The sequence below is a fragment of the Mastigoproctus giganteus genome, chromosome 2 (genome assembly GCF_048544385.1).
Source record: "Mastigoproctus giganteus isolate SK-2022 chromosome 2, ASM4854438v1, whole genome shotgun sequence".
Taxonomy (NCBI): Eukaryota; Metazoa; Arthropoda; class Arachnida; order Uropygi; family Thelyphonidae; genus Mastigoproctus; species Mastigoproctus giganteus.
In genome coordinates, this window is record NC_143576.1 from 232,751,404 (window position 1) to 232,776,133 (window position 24,730).

The 24,730-nt window shown below is 36.7% G+C and overlaps 1 protein-coding gene across 2 annotated transcripts in view; it reads right to left on the reverse strand.

The window, feature by feature from the left end:
- The window catches only part of Git (ARF GTPase-activating protein GIT1), a 421,403-nt gene that overhangs the window by 281,534 nt on the left and 115,139 nt on the right, over positions 1-24,730 (reverse strand). For both annotated transcript variants that reach the window (XM_090369031.1, XM_090369030.1), the window contains exon 5: positions 24,596-24,682. In XM_090369031.1, coding sequence (XP_090225157.1) covers positions 24,596-24,682 — 87 coding nt within the window. The remainder of the gene's footprint in view (positions 1-24,595; positions 24,683-24,730) is intronic.

Consider the following 24,730-nt stretch of genomic DNA (forward strand, 5'->3'; position numbering starts at 1 on the left):
TGGATGTTTTCTATAGCAGCATGTGCAAGAGGCAACCAGGGGGAGTAATACTGTTGATCTAATTATCAGCAGTGATTATTCATGCATTAGGAATCTGCAGATAAAATAACCACAAGGTGGCAGTGATCAGAGTGCACTGATGTGGAATTTACTTAAAGATGTAACTACCATCAGGGGTAAAGGGAAGGGTTTTGCTTTCTTAAAGGTGACCATGGTAGTCTCAGACAATTTCAAATTCTATGCTGTGAGACCAACTGATGATGTTACCAACAAAAAATTCTAAATGGGAAGCATTCAAAAAAGTAATCTTGGAAGCTACTAGGCTTTTCATACCAACTAAGAAATACTGTTCAAGATTTTGGCCTAAATGGATGTCAGATGAACTAATGAGACTTGTGGCAGAGAAGAAAAATGCATGGGATGCATATAAATTATCAGGTGACACAGAGGTCTATTATTTATTATTATTATTAGCCATATATGGTGCAAGGAAGCCTGAGGCTTATGCTGCACCAGCCAAAAAAAAATTTCTGAACTACCCTGAGAGAGAGAGAGAGAGAGAGAGAGAGAGAGAGAGAGAGAGAGAGAAATAAAAGGGAATCACCAAGGAAGAGAAGAATGATGATATTCAGCTCAGGGCCCTGGGTGTGGCAAACCCATACTCTAGCAGATATAAACTAGTCTGTAATCAAGTCACAAAGGAGATTAGGCAAGTGAAGGCAGATTACTAGAAATCTTTGGCAAAGGATGCAAAGAAAAACAACAAGGACTTCTTTACTTATGTGAACTCTAGAAGAAAGGGTATGAATTAAATTGGTCCACTTGATATTGATGGTACGACTGTTGATGATCCTCTTCAGGTAGCTGACAAAACTGAATGAGTATTTTGCATTTACATTCAAACATGAGGAATTCTGTAGAAAAGTGGAAGCCAGAAGTTTATCAAACTCTAATAGGGTTCTAAATAACTTAGTAATAACTGAGAGGAACATGGAAGAGAAATGTTTGAAGTTCAAAATAAAAAAAAGGCACAGGGTGGATGGGATCTGTCCAGTTATATTAAAGGAGGCAAGAAAGGAAGTAAGCATACCCCAAGACATAATTATGAGAGCATCTTTGGATTCAAGGGACATCCCCCACAGACTGGAGAAGTGCAAATGTATCCCCAATTCACAAAGGGGATCAAAGGATGACAAGTAATTACAGATCTGTTAGTTTAACTTCTGTTCCGGGGAAAATAATGGAGTCACTGGTTAAAGAAGCATTGCAGGATCATCAGTGTTGCATTATCCTATAGGCAAAAAAGACATTTATCTCGGGCCCCGATCAGAGGGGAACCCCAAAATCTGTTTCAAAAACTCATTGCTGTTTTTTACTAATTTTTTTTAAGTGCTTGTTATTGGAAACTGAATTTTCTACCTTCCAAGATCAATGAACTTTATTTGAAGATTAATTTGAAAATTACGTTTTTTTTTCAAAAATGGTTTTACCAATTTTATTGAAATTTTATATTTAGTTCTTATGTCATATATTTTGATTGTTTTGTTGTCACAATAAAATGAAATTGAAAATGTTCTTTATTAGTTTTTTTCTTTAGATGGGGGCCTCCAAAATCCACTTTGCCTTGTGCCCCATTAAGGTATAGATGAGGCCTGCAAATTCCATTTTGCCTTGGGCCCCATGAAGGTATAATGTGCCACTGAGGATCATCTAGACAAGATTGCAGTAATAGTTCAGACACAGCATGGGTTTGTTAAGGGGTGGTCTTGTCTGACAAATTTAACTGGATACTATGATGTGGTCGCAAAAGAACTGGATGCAAAAAGTAATTCTGACATTATATACTTAGATTTCAGGAAAGCTTTTGATACTGTTGCACATAGAAGGCTGCTGTACAAATTTGAGCAGTATGTCACTGAGGAAATGTTGCTGCTATCTATGCATAAAAGGATGGTTGAGCAGGTGAAGGCAGAGAGTGGTGATCAATGGACACTGCTCTTCATGGACTAATGTTATTAGTGGAATCCCCCAGTGTTCAGTGTTGGGACCATTATTGTTTTCTATATTTATCAATGATATTGATGAAGGCACAAAATCTCTCCTTAAAAAAGCTGTGCTGTGATTACTGTATAACTCATTCTCATTAAGATCATCCTACATCACTTCTTTAACCAATGACTCCAATATTTTCCCTGGAGCAGGTCACTATTCCAGGGAACAGTGACCAGGGAAAAGAAAGGGTTGAATCACATTAGTCCAATTGATGTTGATTTTTTTTTTTTTGAAGTATTGATGATTCTGTTTAGGTTGCAGACAAACTGAATAGGCATTTTGCATCTACACTCAAACATGAGGAATTCTTTAGGGAAGTGGGGAGCCAGAAGTTTATCAAACTCTAACAAGGAGATAAATCATTTTGTAATAACTGAGAAGAAAGTTGAATGGAAATTGTCAAAGTTAAACATAAAAAAGGCACCTGTGGTCAATGGGATCTATCCAATTATATTACAAAAGGCAGTGGAAATGGTAAGCAGATTTGTCAACCATAATTATGAAAGCATCTTTGGATTTGGGAGGGTCCCTATGGACTGGAGTAATCCCCAATTCACAAAGGGAGATCAAGGGTACACGATTAATTACAGGACTATTAGGTTAACTTCTATTCCAGGGAAAATATAGAGTCTAAAGACGTAATGCAGGAATGCAATTATAGTACAGTCACAGCACTGATTTGTTAAGCAGTGATCTTGTCTGACTGTTGCACATAAAAGACTGAGGTTTCTAATTAATCACTTTGCTCATTGATCCTGCCCCCCACCCTTGCAAATAGGAAGGACATTAGCACATCTCCAATCTGAGGCTACTCTCATAATTATGGCTAAAAGTTTACTTACCACTTTTGCTGAATCTTTTAATATAACTGGATAGATTCCATCAGCCCTGGTTACTTTCTATATTTTAGTTTCAAGTTCCTCCTTCATTTGCCTCTCAGTTATCAAAAAATCATTTATCCCCTAGTTAGAGTTAAGTATAATTGTAATTTGCCCATCACTAAAATCTTCATGTATGAATGTAGATGGAAAATATCTATTCATTTGCTAGTACTATTAGCATTAGCATTAGTAGAGGCATTTGATGCAAGAAAGCAAGCTTATGCAGTATCAGCCAAAAAAAAAAAAAAAAAAAACCCACTTCCACTTCACCCCTCTGTCCGTTCAAAATACCTGTCCAGCTGAGCCTTAACTTATTTAGGCTATCAACCTCCACGACAAGGGATGGAAGTCTGTTCCACCAACCAACCACCCGCTGGCTAAAGGCAAATTTCCGCACGTCTATCCTATATCTGTCTTTCCTCAATTTGAATTTATGCCCTCTCAGGTGATTATTCTGAGCTAGAGGAAGAATCCCATCAGCATTGAGCATGCTTAAACCATTCAAGGCTTTATACACCTCTATCAGATCACCTCGCTGGTGCCTAGTCTCCAGACACTGTAATTTACAAAACTTAAGCCTTTCTTCGTAATATTATTGTTATTTGGTTTTTAGGAGCATTAGCAACTAAGGCCATATTGCTCCGGTGCAGTGGTCATTCCCTGACCTTTCCGCATGCTCCGTATTTGGTGGTGACGGGCTCGAACCCCGGTCTAATCAAGAAGCGTGTGCTACGCACTGCTGCTCCCTCCCACCTCCTTATCCCTGCTGGAAAAATTCCTGTATATCATTGACAATACTCCATGAGCTACTCTTGCAGCCCGTCTGCACTGCTCAGAGAACTTCATATCTGCCTGCACAACCACCCCCAAGTCCCTTTCATTCTCTACCACTGTCAGTGTAGTACCACAGAGTTGATACGTTGCTCTGGGGTTGCTGTTTCCCATGTGTAGTACTTTACATTTGTCAATGTTAAACTTCATTTGCCACCTCTCAGCCCATCTGCTCAACCTTTCCAGATCCTGTTTTTTTTTTTTTTTTTTGGTAGTTATTGGCGCATCGGCTTCTGTGGCCATAGTGCACCTCCCAAGGTTTTTTGCAGTACTTTGATCCAAGCCCAAGGCGGGATTCGAACCCGCGACCTCTGGGTTGCCAGGCAGGCGCTTTACCCACCCGGCTAGCCCGGTCAGCCCAGATCCTGTTGCAGCAGCATAGTATCAATAGTGTCCTTGACAACCCTGCCAACCTTTGTATCGTCTGCAAACTTGGACATTAAGCTTGATATACCATCATCAATATCATTTATAAATACAGAAAACAATAATGGAACCAACACTGAGCCCTGAGGGACTCCACTAATAACATTAGTCCACGATGAGCAGTGTCCATTGATTACCACTCTATCTTCTCCCCCTCAACCACCCCTTTATCCATAGCAGCAATTTGCCTCCAATGTCACACTGCTCCAATTTGTGTAGCAGTCTTCCATGTGCAACAGTATCAAAAGCCTTTCTAAGATCCAAGTATATAATATCAAAGTTATTCCCTGCATCCAGTTCTTTTGTGACTGCATCTTTGTATCCAATCAAATTGGTCAGGCAAGACTTTCCCTTAACAAAACCATGTTGTGTCCGAGCTATAACTGAAGTCTTGTCTAAATGATCCTGCAGTGCTTCTTTAACCAGTGCCTCCATTAATTTTCCTGGAACAGAAGTTAAGCTCACGGGTCTATAATTACTTGTGTCAGCCTTTGATCCTCCTTTGTGAATTGGGGTCACATTTGCACATTTCCAGTCTATGGGTACCTCCCCTGAGTCCAACGAAGCTCTCATAATTATGGCTAAGGGTTTGCTTACTTCCTTTGCTGCCTCCTTTAATATAACTGGATAGATCCCATCCACCCCGGGTGCCTTTCTTGTGTTTATCTTCAACAATTTCTCCTCCACTTTACTCCCAGTTATTTCAAGATTCTGTAGCTTACTGCTAGAGTTGAATACACCTCTGGCATTCCCCTCGCTGAATAACTCCTCATGTGTGAATGTCGATGCAAAATATTCATTTCGTTTGTTAACTACCTGAGCAGAATCATCAACAGTTGACCCATCAATATCAAGTGGACCAATCTGATTCATCCCCTTCCTTCTAGAGTTTACATAAGTAAAGAACTCTTTGCTGTTTTTCTTTGCATCCCTTGCCAAGGATTTCTCGTAATCTGCCTTCGCCTGCCTAACCTCCTTTGTAACTTGGTTGCATATCAACTTGTATCTATCATAGGCTTCTGTGTCATGTGTTAATTTGTAAGTATCCCATGCATTTTTCTTCTCTGCCGTATGCCTCATTAGTTCATCTGACATCCATTTTGGCCTAAACCTTGAACAATATTTCTTAATTGGTATGTAAAGCCTAGTAGCTTCCAAGATAAGTTCTTTGAATGCTTCCCATTTTGAATTTGCTGTTGGTAACATCATCAGTTGGTCCCACTGTATAGAATTTAAATACTCTCTCAGTCCATCGTAGTTGCCTTTACGGAAGCAATAACCCTTCCCTTTACCCTTAATGGTAGTTACTTCTTTGAGTAAATCCCACTTCAGCACACTGTGATCACTGCCACCTAGTGGTTCATTTATCTGCAGATTCTTAATGCATGAAGAATCACTGCTGATAATCAAATCAAGAGTATTACTCCCTCTAGTTGCCTCCCGAACATGCTGATGTAGAAAACAATCATCCAATAAATCCACAAAAGCCCTGCTAGTGTGTGAGTGACCAGCCCCCAAATTCCAGTCAATATCTGGGAAATTAAAATCTCCCATTATAAGACTCTCTGATTTACTGGCCCACTCTATTTCCCTGTACAGTTTCTTATTATACTCATCAGAGTCATTAGGCCTATAGCACACTCCTACTCTCAATTTTGATCTCCCAATGCTTATGTCACACCAAACTGACTCAACACTGCACTGTCCAGCGATGTCGACTGGCTTCACTTCCTTGGTTTTTATGTGTTTCTTAACTAATAGCATAACCCCTCCTCCCTTCCTATCCTGTCTATCCTTTCTGTAGACGTTGTACTCCCCAAATTCCAGTTCTGCATCCCTTATATCTGTGTGACACCACGTCTCTGATATCCCACCAATATTTGCCTTTGATGTTTTGAGCAATACCTCAAATTCATCAAATTTGTTTACTGAACTCCTAGCATTGGTGTACACGCAAGTATACCTGCACCTGTTTCTATTCTTAGCAACCCTAACACAACCCATGTGTTTACTTGTACCGCAATGGCTCCCAGCAGTCTCTGAAATATCATGCATCTTGTTTTTCAGGCTTCTGCTCATTCTAATAGAAGCAGTGCAAGAATCTCTTTCACCTCTGCCAGTGGCTACTGTCAATCTATTGGTCTTTGTCTCCCCCCAAGCTAGCAGTTTTCCAACACACCTAACACTGCCTCGATAGCATCAGCAAATATTCTTGCGTCCTTTCTATTTAAGTGTATCCCATCCCTGTAGAAGCAATCTCTCCTGTTAACAAGTACAGTCCAGGCTGAAAAAAATTCTACCCCTTGAGCCTTGCACAATCTTTTCAGGGCTGAATTGATCGACAAGGCTCTCATCATATACTCCCTCCTATCGTGTCGGGAGAGAATTGCAGACACTTTCAAATTCAACCCTAATTCTCGGCTTTTCCCACATTATGTGATGGTAGTACAGTATTAACTACTGTCACACAAACTGGCTGTCTCATGTCTCACTACGGACAGCTCTGCATACATTTCGCAAATAGCAAATGTTATGAAACCATGACTCATAGAATTGCCAAGGTCAGTTCTCCTCTGAGCCAAAGTATTCCCACTACTCTAAGCTGTTGCTTTGCTGCTCTAGCCTAAGATATAATTTTAGTTTAAATTTGAATTAAACATACTACACTAAACTAAGAGATATACAAGTACAATAATGTCTTCATTCTCATGTGTATGTAAGAGTAGTGTACAGTGATATAAAATTGTATTATGTTCTACAATTATGTTATCAAAATATGTTCATATTGTTATAAATTTATAATCTATACACATAATAAAATACTTGAAATATTAATTATACTTAATGTAATGGTTAGTACAATAGCATCATTGTTATATGTAAGTGAATTACCGAAATGGTGAAAATGGCATCATTTTTATCTTATCTTATATTGTGAATACCATCACAATAAGTTTCCTTTCTGATACTGCACTAAACAGAATCATCATCATCAGCCATTTTCAATCCATTGCAAGATGAAGGTCTCTCCAGCAACTTTTCAGTTACTTCTGTTTTGTGCAATGGCCATCCATTTATTACCCACAAACTCATGAATTTCATCTACCCATCTCCACCATTGTCTTCTTCTAGTTCCTCTTGGGTAGCATTTTGTTATTTTCTTAGTCCATCTGTCCATCAAGTCTTCAAGCTATATGTCCTGCCCAAGACCACTTTAGTTCTTTAGTTTTGATAAGAATGTCCTTTACTTGATTTTGTTGCCTAATCCATGTGTTTCACTTCTTATCTAAACAGTCTGATTCCCAATATAATTCATTCCATTCTTCGCTGTGTAGTTCTCAGCTTCTCTTCCATTCTTTTGGTGAGTGCCCAAGTTTCACTTCCATAAGTCATGGTGGGGAGTATACATTGGTTCATTATTTTACGTTTCAGGCAAACTGGGATATTGCTCCTCGGTATGTGACTATATTTCCTGAATGCTATCCATCCAAAATTTATTCTTCTCTTGACTTCCAGCCATTTATCATTATTACAGCTAATAACTTGTCCCAGATAAGTATATGACTCCACCTTTTCGATTACTGCTCCTTCAATCATGTAAGTGAATTACTTTCTGTGGCATACTTGTTCATTATTACTTTTGTTTTAGCCATATTCATCTTTAGTCCAAAATCATTACTAACTGTGCATAACTGATTAAGATTTTCCTCTAATTCTTTGTGATTGTGGCTTATGACCACAATGTCATCTGCAAATCGTAACTGGTTTAGGTACTCTCCATTCACATTAACCCCTTTCTGCAACCAGTCTAATCTTCTGAAAGCTTTCTCAAGGGCAACAGTAAACAACTTCGGATATATTGTGTCTCCAAGAACTCCTTTCTCAATTTTAAATTTGCTACTGTCTTTCTCTAGTCTAATAGAGGAGGTAGCATTCTCATATATTTTCTTCAAAATCATAATATATGGGGTATCTATGCCTTGTCTTTCCAGTGCCCGAAACATTGCCTTATGCTGTATGGAGTCAAATGCCTTTTCATAATCCACAAATGCCAGGCATAATGGTGTTTTATATTCATTTGCTTTCTCCATTAGCTGTGATATTATGTGAAGGTGATCCATAGTTGAAAATTCTGTCCTAAAGCCAGCTTGCTCTTTCAGTTGATTCTCATCAAGTATTCTTTCTAATCTGTGAGTAATGACCCTTGTGAACAACTTGTAGGTGTGGGATAACAAGCTAATTGGTCTATAATTTCCAATTTCTGATTTATCTCCTTTCTTATGCAGCAAAACTATGATTGCATAATTCCACTCCTTAGGTGTCACACCTTTTCTAATGCATTTTGTGAAGAGTCTTGCCAGTTTTTGTGTCATGTCTCTTCCTCCCAATTTTAACAACTTTACAGTAACTTCATCTTCCCCCAGGGCTTTCTGATTTTTAATTTTCTTCAACGCATGTTCTACCTCATCAGGAAGAATATCGGTTATGTCATACGTGTTACTAATTTGCGATCCATCTTCCCCACTGCTGGCATCATTCCCTCGCTCCTTATATAATTCTCTATAGTAGTCTTCTTTTTCTATTTGAATTATGCTTTTTCTGCTATTTATAAGTACGCCATCGCTATTCTTCAGTTTCAGTATCATTTGTCTTTCCGTATTACTGCTCATGGCTGCTGATTTAAATCCTTTGTTTTCCCTTAATGCTTGTTCTGCTTTTTTTGTGTTAAATCTTCTTATGTCCTCTCTGAGCCTCTTTCTAATGGCTTTGCATAACTCAGTATACTCAATTTGCTCCTTGTCAGTGTTTATCTTGCTCTTAATTTGTCATCTTCAGTTCATCATGACAAGTGTTTCTTGACTAATTTTTTCTTCTTTGGATTTCTTTTTACCCATAGGTTTCTTGGGCTTTATCACTTTTAGAAAGTTGTAATAAATAAATTGTAATATTCCTTGTCGATATCTTGGTCCTGAGCAGTCTGCAGAAGCTCAAACTTGTTCTTAAGTTCCAGTATATAATGCTTTTTCTCTTCTTCAGTTATCTCAAAGACTTTTGTATTATTTACTTGAGTCAGTTTTTTCCTTTAATTTTTTTCCTTACTACCTAGAATAAGCAACATTTATTCAAGGTTGTGCAATATCATGCCAAATTCTTTCAGTCTACACTGTTGTATATCATCTGGCATCTCTCATATTGATATTGTGAAGTTATACTTCCTAACTGGGTTGTCACTTATTGCAACACCAAGTTACCTACTTACCCACTGATGAGGGGCCAAACAGCCTTGAAACGGCTGTCTGGGTGGCAGTATCCACTGAGAATAAGTAACAACAGCCTTCTCCACAGGAGAAGCATTGTTTTTTCAATGTAGTGCAATATCAGGAATTTCATTGTGAAGGTATTCACAATAAAGATTTTGTGTCATGACAGTTTATGATAACAACGATGCCATTTTCACCATTTTGGTGATTCACTTACACATAATAATGATGCTATTGCACTAACCATTACGTCAAGTGAATTCCCTGTAGATTAGCATTACCATATGCATATGATGCAGGAAAGCAAGCCTATACAGCATCAGCCAAAATAAACAAAAAACCAAAAAAAGACCAACCATTCCCATTTTACCCATCCATTCGCTCGAGATGTTTGTTGTCGCCAATGCTATCAAGGCAGTGTTAGATGGGTCAGAAAATTTCTAGCTTGGGGGGGGGGGATACACGGACTAATATATTAACAGTAGCCACTGTCAGAGGTGAAAGTGATTCTTGCACTGCTTCTATTGGAATGAGCAGCAGCCAGGAAAACAAGGTGCAGGAGATTCCAAAGACTGCTGGGCGTCATTGCAGAACAAGTAAATGCATCGGCTGTGTTAGGGTAACTAAGAATAGGAACAGGTGCATGTATACTTGCATGTGTACACCAATGCTAGGAGTGTGGTAAATAAATTTGATGAATTTGATGAATAAGGAATGGAGAACTGATATTTGGGGAGTACAATGTATACAAAAAGGATAGACAGTATAGGAAGGGAGGAGGGGTTATCCTATTAGTTAAGAAACAAAATCCAAAGAAGTACAGCCAGTCAACATGGCTGAACAGTGCAGTGTCGAGTCAGTTTGGTGTGACATAAGCAATGGGAAAGTAAAATTGAGAGTAGGAGTGTTTTACAGGCCTAATGACTCTGACGAGTATAATAAGAAACTGTACAGGGAAATAGAGTGGGCCAGTAAATCAGAGTGTCTTATAATGGCAGATTTTAATTTCCCAGATATTAACTGGAACTTGTGGGGTTGCTCATTCACACACTAGCAAGGCTTTTGTGGATTTATTGGATGATTGTTTTCTACAGCAGCAGCAAATTCGGAAGGCAACTAGACGGAGTAACACTCTTGATCTGATTATCAATAGTGTTTCTTCATGCATTAAGAATCTGCACATAAAGGAACAATTAGGTGGCAGTGATCAGTGTGCCGAAGTGGGATTTACTCAAAGATATAACTACCATCAGCGATAAAGGGAAGGGTTTTTGCTTTTGTAAAGGTGACTATGGGAATCTGAGACAGTTTAAATTCTATACAGTGCGACAAACTTATGATGTTACCAACAGCAAATTCTAAATGGGAAGCATTCTAAGAATTAATCTTGGAATCTACTAGGCTTTTCGTACCAACTAAGAAATACTGTTCAGGGTTTAGGCCTAAATAGATGTCAGATGAACTGAGACATGTGGCAGAGAAGAAAAATGCATTGGATGCACATAAATTGTCAGCCGACACAGAAGCCTATGGTAGACTATGGTGTTACACTCAGGGTAGTGGAGAATGAAAGAGACCTTGGGGCAATTGTGCAGTCGGATATGAAGTTTTTCTGAGCAGTGCAGACAGACTGCCAGAGTCATGGGGTCTTGTCAATGATATACAGGAATTTTGCGAGCAGGGATAAGGAGGTGATTATCCCCTTGTATAAGGCAATGGTCAGGCCATACCTTGAGTATTGCATACAGGTCTGGAAGTCTCATTGTAGGAAGGATATAGAGTTGCTAGAACGAGTACACAGAAAGGAAACAAGACTGGTGAAGGGAACAAAGGGATGCTCTTACGAAAAATGGCTTAAGTTATGAAAATTACAGTGTTTGGAAACTAGGCACCTGTGAGGCGATCTGATTGAGGTGTATAAGGTCTTGAATGGATTGAGCAGGCTTAATGTTGAGGGTATTCTTCCTCTTGCTCAGATTACAAACCTGAGGGGGCATAGATTCAAACTGAGGAAAGACAGTTGTAGAATAGATGTATGGAAGTTTGCCTTTAGCCAGCAGGTAGTTGATTGCTGGAACAAACTAAATCTGTTATTGTGGAAGTTGATAGCTTAAATAAATTCAAAGCAGAACTAGACAAACATTTCAAATGAATGGATCAGTGAAATGGGAAGGGTTTTTTTTTTTTTTTGCCTGATGCTGTATAAGTTTGCTTTCTTGCATCATGTGCCTCTACTAATGCTAATGCTAATATGGGTAGCAGTAACCCAAGTAATGTACCAACTGTGAGGTACTACACTCAGTGCAGTTGAAAATGAAAGACCTGGGAGTAATTATGCAGTCAGATATAAAGTTCTCTGAGCAATGCATACAGGCTGCAGGATATATTTCTACAAGGGATAAGGGAGGTGATTATGCCATTATAGAGGGTAATGGAGGCTAGGCACCTGTGAGGTGTATAACACCTTGTCTGGTTTGAGCAAGTCAATGCTGATGGGATTATTCCTCTTGCCCGGATCATTTTTGCTAAACTGAATAGTCTTAGAATTGTAGCAAGATGCAACTGTACGTGTGGCGATCTGGAAACATGGGAACATGTTGTGTTTAATTGTTTGGAATATGCTGATTTGTGTTTGGATTTAATGTACATTTTGATAATGTGAATCATCTGGTGGATGGGGGTGAGCCATTACTTATTAAAACAAGGGAAAATTTTACTGCCTTTCAAAATTTTGCAAATTCAGTTTTCGCGAGAAGAAATATACTTTTGCAATTGGAAGGATTAAGGTTGAATAATGGATGAATTGGTGGGCTGTACCCTCTTTCTTTACATGGATCAGTAAGTTATTTTTTATATAGGAACAGAGAAAATTCTTTACAGAGATCTACAGGATGTTGGTACTCTGTTTCCTTAATGGGTAGGGGTCCACTTCTGCTCTTGCCAACATAGTTGGGAAGAAGCCTTAGTTGTTTTTCTTGGATTTGATCCTGCAATAACAACTTCTTCCAGCTTGGTTTTGGCTGTTGATATGAGTAACTTCTGTTGAGCTCTGTGACTGCTGGTAGATGGCTGAACCATCTTCTGGAGAATACCAGCGATGATCAATATCTAGGATGTGATGCTTGTGCTCATCTGTGAAAGTGTCTCTTCATCGGTTTCTCTTGTAGCCTACTTGTCCAGCTCATTGTGATGAACAGTCTCTAGGATGTGATGCTTGTGCTCATCTGTGGACAGTTTCTCTTCATCGGTTTCTGCTGTAGCCTACTTGCCACGTTGTTGTGCTGTAGCTGAGTGGTGATCATTGCACAGTATAGTTGATTTGAAATGTGAATATGAAATTTGTACTGTTAATAATTGTATACTGTACTATACTATTTCTATAAATTCAAGACAGAACTAGACACACATTTGGAGCAAATGGATGGGTGAAATGGGAAGTTTTTTGGCTGATGCTGAATAAGTTGCTTTCTTGCATCATATGCATCAATGGCACCTGAAAGGTAACACAGTGTGTACATTAACTAACTTGTTTTCAATCTATTATGAACATTACTGTGAATAATCCATTTTTTATATTAAAAGAACATACTTTTAATTATTTCTTTAAAATAAAACCCCTTTTCCACACTTAGATATATGCTTTAGACATGGTTTTTCACATTAAAAAAACTCCTGCATTTGAGTATTATCTCAATTGTTAGCAAGAAAAATATGAAAAAAACTGAAATTGTGCACATTGCAATTAGTCAATCACTGAGAGAAATGTAAATATCTGAAGTAAGCCAGCACTTTTGCTTAGAAACACAGGGATCAAACATAATGGTAGCATGCTTCAGTAATTGGAACAGGACAGAGGCAGATAATTTGAATACTGCAATAATTAAAGACAAACACCAGCCAAGGAATAAAAAAAATTTTTACTATAAAAATAATGTGATACACTATCGGAAATATTACAATAAATTACGATAAAATGTTAAAAATATACCGAAGCAATAAAATTATCTAAAATAAACTGGATTAAAAGCGATAAAACCTGAAGCTTTCGGAGACTGCTGTCTCCTTCTTCAACAGTATACTATTACTTAAGGATGTGTCATTGCAATAATAGTATACTGTTGAAGAAGGAGACAGCAGTCTCCGAAAGCTTCAGGTTTTATCGCTTTTAATCCAGTTTATTTTAGATAATTTTATTGCTTCAGTATATTTTTAACTATATTTTTAACGTTTTATCATAATTTATTTTATCGTAATTTATTGTAATATTTCCGATAGTGTATCACATTATTTTTATAGTAAAAATTTTTTTATTCCTTGGCTGGTGTTTGTCTTTAATTATTGCAGTATGGAATTTCCCAGCCCCATAGGCCTGTTTGAAGATATAGATAATTTGAAATTCTTGTTTTTCAACATGTGATAATATGTATGAATAAACTTAAGGAAATACTTGGTTTTTGTTGTTTTATGGCCAAACTTCTTTAGTAAGAGAACAATTAATGATGCATATTAATTAGAAACACTAACTGAGCAATTCATAAATTGGCATTGATGCAACTTGTACAGATTTTGTTTAAATTAGAAAAAGATAGCTCTGGCATACTTTATCTGGCAGTGCTCCCGTCAGAGGGTTAAAATAAGAGATATGAAAATTTATTTTCTGATTATTTTATTTATTTTTAATCGAAATTAAAATTTTCACCTCTTATTTTCATATCTCTCATATCAGAAATTATAATTTTTAACCTCAAAAAGTATATGCAGTACTGACAGATGCAATATTTAAGTTATTTTTTAAATTTTGAGAATAAAATCAAATTCTCTCATATACCTTTCAACACCAATATTTTTTAAATGATGATACAGCATTTTCTGTTTTTGTTTTGATTTACAAGCATACAAAAAAATTTATTTTGTTTGGTATTTGACAGATGCTACGTGCACAAATGTATTCCTGTTTTCAGAATTAGAAGTGTATAAACACTGCTCCTCCAGCAATCATAATTTCAATTACAAGCTATACATCTGCACGAAAGGCAAATTATAAGTCAGCTCTTATTACCTATCATATGCATTTTTCTGAAACTGCTCTTCTTGCGATGGGAGTTTTCCAGATGAAAAGCCAGAAATTCAGCTAACAGAAGATAATCAAAAAAGGTATAGACTTCAAGAAATTTTAAAGAAAGAAAAAGCGAGATAAACTCTGGGGAAGATTAACGATGAAATAGGCCCCCAGCCATATTTATATTTGACACCCTTTAATATACAGTGGATTCCAGTTATTTGGGCCACCAGTTAATCGGGGCAGCCGTTTATTTGGGGCAAATCCTAAAAACCAGAACCCAATCAAGAAAATAGCCAGGGTTTACTTCACTTAATTGGGACAAAATGCCGTTTAATCGGGGCAGGAGACCACAGCACTGAAGATTACCCTACGATTGTTTCCGACCGTACCACGTAGTTTGGTCAGATTTCTGGAGGTCACAACCATAAAACAATTAGCAGTCACCTGTTTATTGGGCTTTTCTGTTAGTGAAATCTATCATAAACTGATAGTAAACTCGATCTTATTGAATTTGCGATAATACCGACAGCTGGAATTCTGTGGATTATTATGGTACAATGTGTTTACACTTCTATGGAATCTTCAATCATATAAAAAAAAATAATTTTCAAAATCTTCTTTTCATTCCTATTTTTAAAGCTTCGTTATTTGTTACTCCGTTCTCACTTGCGCGTATCGTGTTACTTGCAATTTGTGTGTGCCGTGTTTTTTGTTATTGATTGCTTATCTTTTTACTGTTTTAAATTTTAATCCCCACCCACAAATGACATTGAACAGAAATATCAACTAGTTTAGTTTTATGTACATATTAATTATTCCGATTATCACGTATATTCTTCCAATTTTCACGTATCGTTTAATTTTTTAATTGGTAAGATAATAAAGGGTAAATTTGTGCTTAATATATCTTTGCTTTTATAGCCTGTGGATAATATTCCTCCTATTTTCACTAATTAAGATTGCTTTTTAATAGAATAACCAATTGTAAAAAAAAAAAAGGGGGGGTTTGTTTGTTATTTGGTTTTTAGGAGCATTAGCAACTAAGGCCATATTGCTCCGCAATATGCGGTGGTCATTCCCTCTGACCTTTCCACATCCTCCGTATTTGGTGGTGACGGGCTCGAACCCCGGTCTAATGAAGAAGCGTGTGCTATGCACTGCTGCTCCTTCTAGGGGGGGGGGGGGCATTGTATTTTTAACTATTTATGTGAAACTTCGGATAATTGGAGCAGCCGCTTAATCGGGCCAAAATGCACTAGTCCCGATGATGTGTCCCAATTAACCGGAATCGACTGTGTGTTTATGTATATATATATATGTATATATATATACAGTCGAACTTCCCTATAACAAATCTTAGAGAAATCCGGCGAAAAAATACATTATAGAGAAATTTCGTTATATAGAGAATATCTTTTTTATTAGAAATTGTTCTCTAATTAGAAAATGAAAATGAATCTACATTTATTTTTAATGTTGTATGGTTGATTTCAAAAACATATTTATTTAAATTATGTTTACACAATTTTCGCTGGTAAATATCACAAATTAAAAAAATCTGTAATTTTCATTTGCACAGTACAATTAAAAAATTGTCTGATTTTCAAAGAAAACCTCACATTTGTTTAGAGCATTAAAAACATTATCAGGAACATTTTTAACAAAACTGTAGGCCCATATGAACCGTTTTAAAAGTGTTAATCATTTCTTCGCGAGTTGGCTTTTCTACGGGTTGTTCTGATGGGTCTTCAGCGTCATCGTTAATTTCTTCGTGATCATGGTCGCGTCTAACACTGTTCATGTAATCTACAAACATAACTATCCAGTGTTATTTCATTTTCGATGTTTCCAGACGATTCTAATAATGTCAAAAATTTTTTTCAGTTGTGAAAGGGGCAGTTCACTTGTTCGTCCAGTCGTCGTTGTTCGACTTCTGTATTCAATTCAAATCCTGCTTTCGAAAAACAATTTTGAATAGTGTATTCAGTGACATCGTTTGTCCAAACTTTTGCCAGTTCAGAGATGCAATCTTTAAGGTTAATTGTAACCTCCAAGTTTCTATCGACAATTGATTGACGCATTGACAATCTTCATTATATTGATTGACGCATTGACAATCTTCATTATTATTCTCTTTCGATAATGAAATTTAAAATTTTTAATAATGCCTTAGTCCATTGGCTGGAGTTTTGACATTACGTTTGGTGGTAAAAACAACAACTTCGCACTTTTAAGTTTGACAGAAATACTGGCAGGATGTGCCGGACAGTTGTCAGTTACCAAAACGATTTTCCTTTTTTCTTTTGTTATACGCTTGTCTAGTTTTAATATCCATTCTTCAAAAATATCACTTGTCATCCATGCTTTTTTATTAAAAGGTGTATTCAAATTCCAAAGATTTTGTGCCTCTAAAATATCTTGGGGTTTTTGATATTCCGACGACTAAAAGTCTTAATTTTTCGCTTCCTGTCATATTTGCTCCAACTAGCACAGTGATTCTTTCTTTGCTTTGTTTTCCACCAAAACATTTATCATCCTTAAAAGCAAGTGTTCTATTCAGTAAACATTTAAAGAATAAACTCATTTTGTCAGCATTAGAAACATCCTTACGCTCATATTCTTCCAAAATCTTCTTTAAGGTATTGTTCCTCCAACTGTTGCAATCTTCTTCGCTTACATTAACACTTTCTCCACAAATAACCTTTCCACATTTCTGTGGCACTTCTTAAATTTATCTAGCCAACCAGTGCGCAAATTAAATTCTGTATGTCCAAGGGACTGCGCAAATTTCAGAGCTTGTGACTTAATTATTAAGCCCAATATTGGGATATTCTTTTCACATATCATTTGCACCCATTTTAGAACAGCTTTATCAACATCTTCGTATATACACAACTTAATTTGCTTCTTTTCTGCTTCTCCTTCAATTGCATTTAAAATTGATTATTGGTTTTTTTAAAATCGTAGATAAACTGCTTGCAGATTGCCATATTTCTCCGCAACATCTTTTTTCTTAAAATTCTGGTCAATATCTTTGCTTTATCATTAATACTTAAACACTTTCTCCTCGACATTGTTTTCGCAATTTTAAAAATTACTGGACTGCAGCTCTTGCTGATACATACACTGCAAACTTCGCTGTGCTGGCCATGTAGTGAATTGTTAGTACAGGTACCGCCTACTCACTGACATTCGCTTGCCAATTCAACAGTATCACTCCCTTTGAAAAAATACACGACTTTGTGAATTTCTTTTATTCTGCTTTCATTCATATATACACCAAAGAAAATTTATGATTAACGTATGCTGCATGTTACTTTTCAGGAAAAAAAAAAAAAAAAAAAAAAAAAGCATATAGCCTATGTGATTGATGACGAATGAAAAAAAAAAAAAAAAAAAAAAATTCATGAAAACCATCTACTGGGGGTCCAGTTAGATGAGAACGGACATATCACATAATGATTGACATGAAGGTCACGTGGTACAGTTGAGGTGAGAAGCGCATGTCACTCAGTAGACGTTACTAAAAACCGACTATGGTAGCATTCTATGTATTGCCGCCGCAGCATGCTAAAGGTTTACCGCAGCGAATTTCGTTTTCCCCTGAGCCAACATCAATTTACAAATCTACCCTATTTATTGTAAAGTTTATGACCACTTTTAAGAAAACCCATTTGGTTTAATAACTGAAACAAAAATGAACTAAAGACCCTCCTACTTTAAGAAAACCCATTTGGTTTAATAACTGTAACAAAAAATGAACTAAAGACCCTCCTACGGGGGGGGGGGGGTCATGGCCACAAGTGTTCACTAAAAGGATGATTATTTAATTCCAGATGCTAATGCTAAATTGCAGAGGGAAGGCGGCAGTATATTTGAGCGGCTGTTTAGCGGTAAATGCTTGAAAATCTTCAAAAATGTTTTTACTAATTTTTTTTAAAAATTTGTTATAGAGAGACTAACACTTCGTTATATGGGGTTAATTTTACATGTAATTTCGTTTCAAGGTGCAATGTTTTGCAAAAAAATTCGTAATATAGAGAAATTCGTTAAATAGAAGTTCGTAATAGAGAAGTTCCACTGTATATATATACAATACTACATAGATTTTTTAAACAACTTGTTTTTAGAGAGTTTTATTCATTCATACATTGATAGATATTTTCTGTCATCTATAAAAACTCATTATTATTATTAGAAATTTTTATCACTACCTTAGAAAATATTTGCACTGAAAATGAGGCCCCCAGCCATGGCTGGTTTGGCAGCAGCATTAATACGGTTGTCGATAAACTAATAGATCCTTATAAATAAAGCACCATTTAAAATTCAACATAAAAGCTGAAAATAAAATTTTTATTTTAAAAATAACGGCATTTTTCAGACATGTTTTAATGCAACTTTATTGCATAATACATAATGTAATCTAAAAGAGCATAGCTTTTACTGCCATAAAATAAGTGCAATTGGCATAGCATTATGCTTTACAATTTCTTAGTTCCGTGTTTTGTTTTTAAATCAAATTTAGATTAATATCACGCCTCAGACTAGAGCAGCAAAGCAAAGCAAAGTGTGGCTCAAAGTAGCAGAAATGTTTTGTTTCGGGTTTGGTTTGGAGAACTCCCAATGGCAGTTCTCCTATCCTATGAATCAGGATTATGTTGTGTGTGTGTGTGTGTGTGTGTGTGTGTGTGTGTGTGTGTGTGTGTGTGTGTGTGTTACTTGAGCTCTTTTCACAAATCTACCTCTAGCAGGCCATGATCCAGCCATAGGGGATGCCTTTGTGCGTTCAGTGCAAAAAGCATGAAGAGGTTAAGTGCAAACTCAGTATTCTGATGGGATTATATGGGGCTTGAAGAATAGGTTTGATGCCCCACATTTAGTTTACTCAAACCTTTCGGGGCCTTAAACACCTTGATCGTGTCACTTTCATTCTGCAGAAGAATGGTTTCCCAAATGTTGCAGCTTACAAAACCGAATTCTCTCTCTCTCTCTCTCGATAAGAATACTCCTTTGTGTCCTTAACCCTAACTCACTGCTCTTCTCTGTACCCATTTCAACAGGTTCACATATTTCCCCAAATGAGATCTCCATGCTTGTATGCAACATTCAAGTGCAGTCTAACTACTGCTTTATATAATGGAATAATCACCTCTCTATCTCTATTGCAAAAATTTCTCTATACATATTCAAAGGAACACAAAAGAAACACAGAAAAGACTAATTTGATTACAAAACACATAACACTGCATTTTATAAACATAATTTAGACAATTTAATTAATAGCTGTACATTACAATACTGCATACATTTCAAAATACTGTGATTCCTTCTCTGTGGATAAATTATACATGTGTGTGTGTGTGCATGCAGAAACTTTAGATATCTACGTAATGCAGAATCCTTCAGTTACATCTTGCCAGAAACAAAGCCGCCAAATACAGAGACAAGGAAGATACAATTCTGAGATAAAAAGGTCAGGAGATAATGGGTCATGTTCTCGACTGGATACTGAACTCATTCTCCTCTCTGGCTGTGATGTTATGGTTGCAGGCTGTTATTCTGCTCTAACTATCACACGAAACTATTTCCTCTGCCATACTGGTAGACTGATAGCCATCTTGAAGTTAACTTGTCGTCCTTGTCAGGTGGCTTGGTTGGTTGTTTAGTTGCTGGGTCTATCATGGAAGAGAGCTATCCAGGAAATGGGTGGGGGAAGGGGAATGGTGACCTTGCCAGTATTTCTATTAACTATTTTTTGATAATGCTTTTGGATGTATTACAGTTAAATATTACGGAGGGGAAACACTCAAAAGCACAAATTCAGATCGATGAACACAAAACACATGGGAGCATTACATCATCACATTGTTGTGGTGGTCATTCCCTGAATGAACTCTCCGCATCCTCCGTATTTGGTGGTGATGGGCTCGAAACCCGGTCTAATCAAGAAGCGTGTGCTATGCACTGCTGCTCCTTTCCACCTGGCTACTGAGGCGCCTGAGGACTACGCATTCTTCATTTTGGATCCCAAATTTCTGAATGCTGCATACCTGAAAAAAATTGAAGGGACATTCTTGGAGCATTCTGCATCCAAAAGAATTACTGAAAAAAAGTTAATAGAAACACCAGGTAGGGACATCATCATCCCCGACCTCTAACTGGATAACTCTCTTTCATGGCAACCATGATGGATTCAGCAACAGACACTAAGTCGCCTGATGGGAACCACAAGTTAACTTTATATCACAGTATTAAAAAAAAAAAAAAAAAAAAAATCATCAATCTACCAAAACAGCACAGGTTATAGTTGCTGGTTCAAAGGACAGCAACCATAACATTACAGCCGGAGAGAAGATTAAAACATATAACCTAGCTTCCTGCCCCCTCCAATGATCAGTTGCCCCTTAGTTGACCCCTGGAGACTCAGCAACTCAAGTCATCTACAAACATAACTTTACTTTTATCTTTCTGTTGACTATTTATTTCAACATTGTCAACTGTTAGAGTTGTCTATCCTGTAACCTTAATCTAATTTTGCAATTTTTTACTCAGAAAAACTACTAGACATTTACCTGTGCTCCATGACAGTTTTCTATATATGAAAGAAAACAAAATTTGTCAACATTATGCTCTATCTCTGCTACCCTGCACAAGGCAGAAACAGTAGACTATGACATTGAATGTATATAGAACACATTTAATTCTAATATAATTTAGACAGTCAAATATTATATATGCATCTTGCAGATTGTGAAAGTGCACAATTCATGAAATTGTCTAGTTTCTTGCCCATTTCATGAATTGTACAAGGGAATTATACAATTCATGTAATGTGCAAGAAACTAGACATTTCATGAATTGGGCACAACGATTTCTGCTCATTTCGTGAATTGTACAGCAGCAGAAATAATATAGTTCTTATTTCAATATTTTTTTTTCTATTCATTCTTACAAAACAGTCAATTTTCAAGACAATTACATTAACTGAGACACATATATCTTTAAACTAAATTCAAATAACATAGGTAAGTCATGAGTAATCATTATTACAGACTAATAGTGCAAGTTTCGATTGAAATAAACACTTATGAAAACATAATGAACCTATAAACAAACATTACTGTTATCGTTATATAATTTTTCTTTGAATGAAAACCCTCAATGATTTTTACAAGATTTATTTGGATGGCATGAGAAATTGCAAAGAACTTAATTTTTAAAACATCGGCATTTCTAACTTGCACAACGTACTTTACAAGAGCATCTTTTGAATCCTTGGTCGCTACCAATGGAAAGTTTGCGAACCAGAGCTCTGATATTTAGTTCGATCGTTGGAATCTCACTTATAGATAATCCTTCATAATTAATTCTTTCAAAACAATTCCTCTGAAGCCAGTTTTCAATGACTCCCCCTTTGGTGGCAATTCTGTATTTTTCCTTTTTTATGTCAAGAACTATACCTATCAGGTTTGCAGGGTCTCCATAGCCATGATCACAGGTGGGTAAGAACACATTTACACAATCTCCAACTTCCACTTCTTTCAGTTTCTTATTTGTTCTTAGAACCATTTTTGTAGCAACATGTTCCATGTTTTTACTTACAACCTTCCTTAATTTTAATTTAATTGCTGGATGGTCATCTGCATCGATATCTCCATCCTTTATTAAAGTTTCTGAAAGAGTTAGACATTAATTACCTAGTGAATCATCAAGGGTTGTTTCTTCACCTTTTTAGTTTCTTCTAAAGTGTGTTCATGATGTTATGTTATTTTGGATTTTGGTTTTTAGGAGCATTAGCAACTAAGGCCATATTGCTCCGGGAATATGCGGTGGTCATTCCCTGACCTTTCTGCATCTGGTGGTGACGGGCTCGAACCCCAGTCTAATCAAGAAGCGTGTGCTACGCACTGCTGCTCCTTCCCACCTGGCTATGGAGGCACCTGTGTTCATGACTTTCTTGTATCGTTTTATCGTCATTTGTATTAAGCTCTTCAGAAACCACAACATATTGTCCTTTGGGTTGATGTAATTTGGCATCTCCTTCTTCACAATCTAAGTCAGTATGTGAATTCTTCTTCTGTGGAGTTAGCTACGTTTGTTATTTGGTTTTTAGGAGCATTAGCAACTAAGGCCATATTGCTCCGGGGATATGCGGTGGTCATTCCCTGCCCTTTCTGCATCCTCCATATTTGGTGGTCACAAAACCCCAGTCTAATCAAGAAGCATGTGCTATGCACTGCTGCTCCTGCCCACCTGGCTACGGAGGCACCATTTGGAGTTAGCTATTTGCACTGTATTACTCAGGGTAATTTAACATCTCCATGAAATTGTCCTCATCAATTCCTGGCTGAATTTTATTCCGAAATTCTATTGGAAGGTTTGTACCAAGTCCCAGTTTCACTCCAAACAGAGCTTTATAAGCCTCCGTTTTTATAGTTTCATGGTATGTAGTATTCGTATTCCACTGTACAAACTTTATTCCTAGACTCCAATTAGAACACTTATTATCTCTTATCCATGCAACTAGAGAATCTTTAAGTGCTGCATTGCTTCTTTCCATTGATCCTTGGCTTTGCGGGTGTCTGGGTCTTCCATTCACCAAAACTAATCCCGGCCAAAAAGCAGAGCATTCTCTGATTATTTCAGCTGTAAATTCTCTCCCATTATCTGATTGCAAGACATATGGAGCACGATACTCTAGAAAAATACTTAATAAATGCTGGGCCACTTTCTTTTCAGTTTTTGAGATCAGCGCTTGAATCAAGTGAAACTTCGTCAGATGCTCTTGATAGTGCATAATGAATCTGAAATTCCTATCTGATAAACTTTGAATATCAACAAGATCCACCTGGCCCCTGGTAATAGGTCTGATGACAATTCCACTCACAGTTTCCTTTCTTTTTAGCTTTCGGTGCATTTTTCGCATTGTTTTATGAATTCAGAAACAATTCGTCTCGGGATTTTGGTGTAGTTCTCCATTATTTTTTTTTGTGAGTGTTTGTCTTGCCTTTGTGCCCAGTAAACAGATGAATATCACGAATGATTGTAATAGTAGATTCTTTTGTGGCCATGAAACAACCATCTTTTTTTGGTCACTACTTTAGTCACACCCATTAAATTTGACATTGCGTACTTACTTCTTGTCTACTTTTATCGTTTAGAATGTTTATGACGTCTTTCGAATTCGATTGTTTTTTTGTTACGATTAAGAAGGAATGAAAGTAATTCTGATTAAACTTGACTAAGAAGGAAGGACACGTTAAGATTACTTTTCAACTTTTGGATTTTATGGTGGCTTGGGGAGCATTGAATGGGCAAAACTGCCTGTTTACATTACAATCAGCAATGCAGTGAACAAGGAAATAGTTTAGAGGGAAACTTATCCACACAACATTTAAAGATAAAATCTAAAACAATATATAATGAATAATTCAAAATAAAACGTTTTGGAAAATGATTATTATAGAAATAAATATAATAAAAAAAATGTTAACAGTTATCTGCACCGTGGCATGAACCTGCAACACTGAGTTTAGAAAACTGCGCCTTTACCATCTAAGCCACTAAGAACATATTGCTTGGATCTAAATATGACATAATGACAACATTAAATAATATCTACCAATAAAAAAAATTCTTTTGTTTGGTATTATTCAATATCATCATTACTATTTACATATCATTCCTGATATTTCGACTATGCTCGAAGACATTCCTATCTCTATTAATGACATTGTAATAACAACACTGAGCTAATACTTACTATGTCAGAGTAGGAACTCGGTAATGATATTGTTATGAATTGCAAGGAGGCTTGATGTACTTATTCTGACTACAAAAATGGCAGCGATGTGTGATGTTCAACGATGCACAATTCATGACTTATGTAGAAATACATATGCACAATTCATGAAGTGTCTAGTTTCTTGCCCATTTCATGAATTGTTCAATGCCCTTCAACAATTCATGAAATGGGTAAGAAACTAGACATTTCATGAATTGTGTGCCTTCACAATCTGCACGTAACATATATAAGTTTCCATTTTACAAATGGAAAGAATTTCTCACCCAATACTCACAGGATGGACAAAGTTAGGATCAGCACCAAGTGATAAGAGCCTTAAACTTGTTTCTAAATTTGCTGTCCTGACACTTGAATGAAGTTGCTAGAAAGACAAAAAAAGTCTATAATTATAAAAACTTAATATATTACG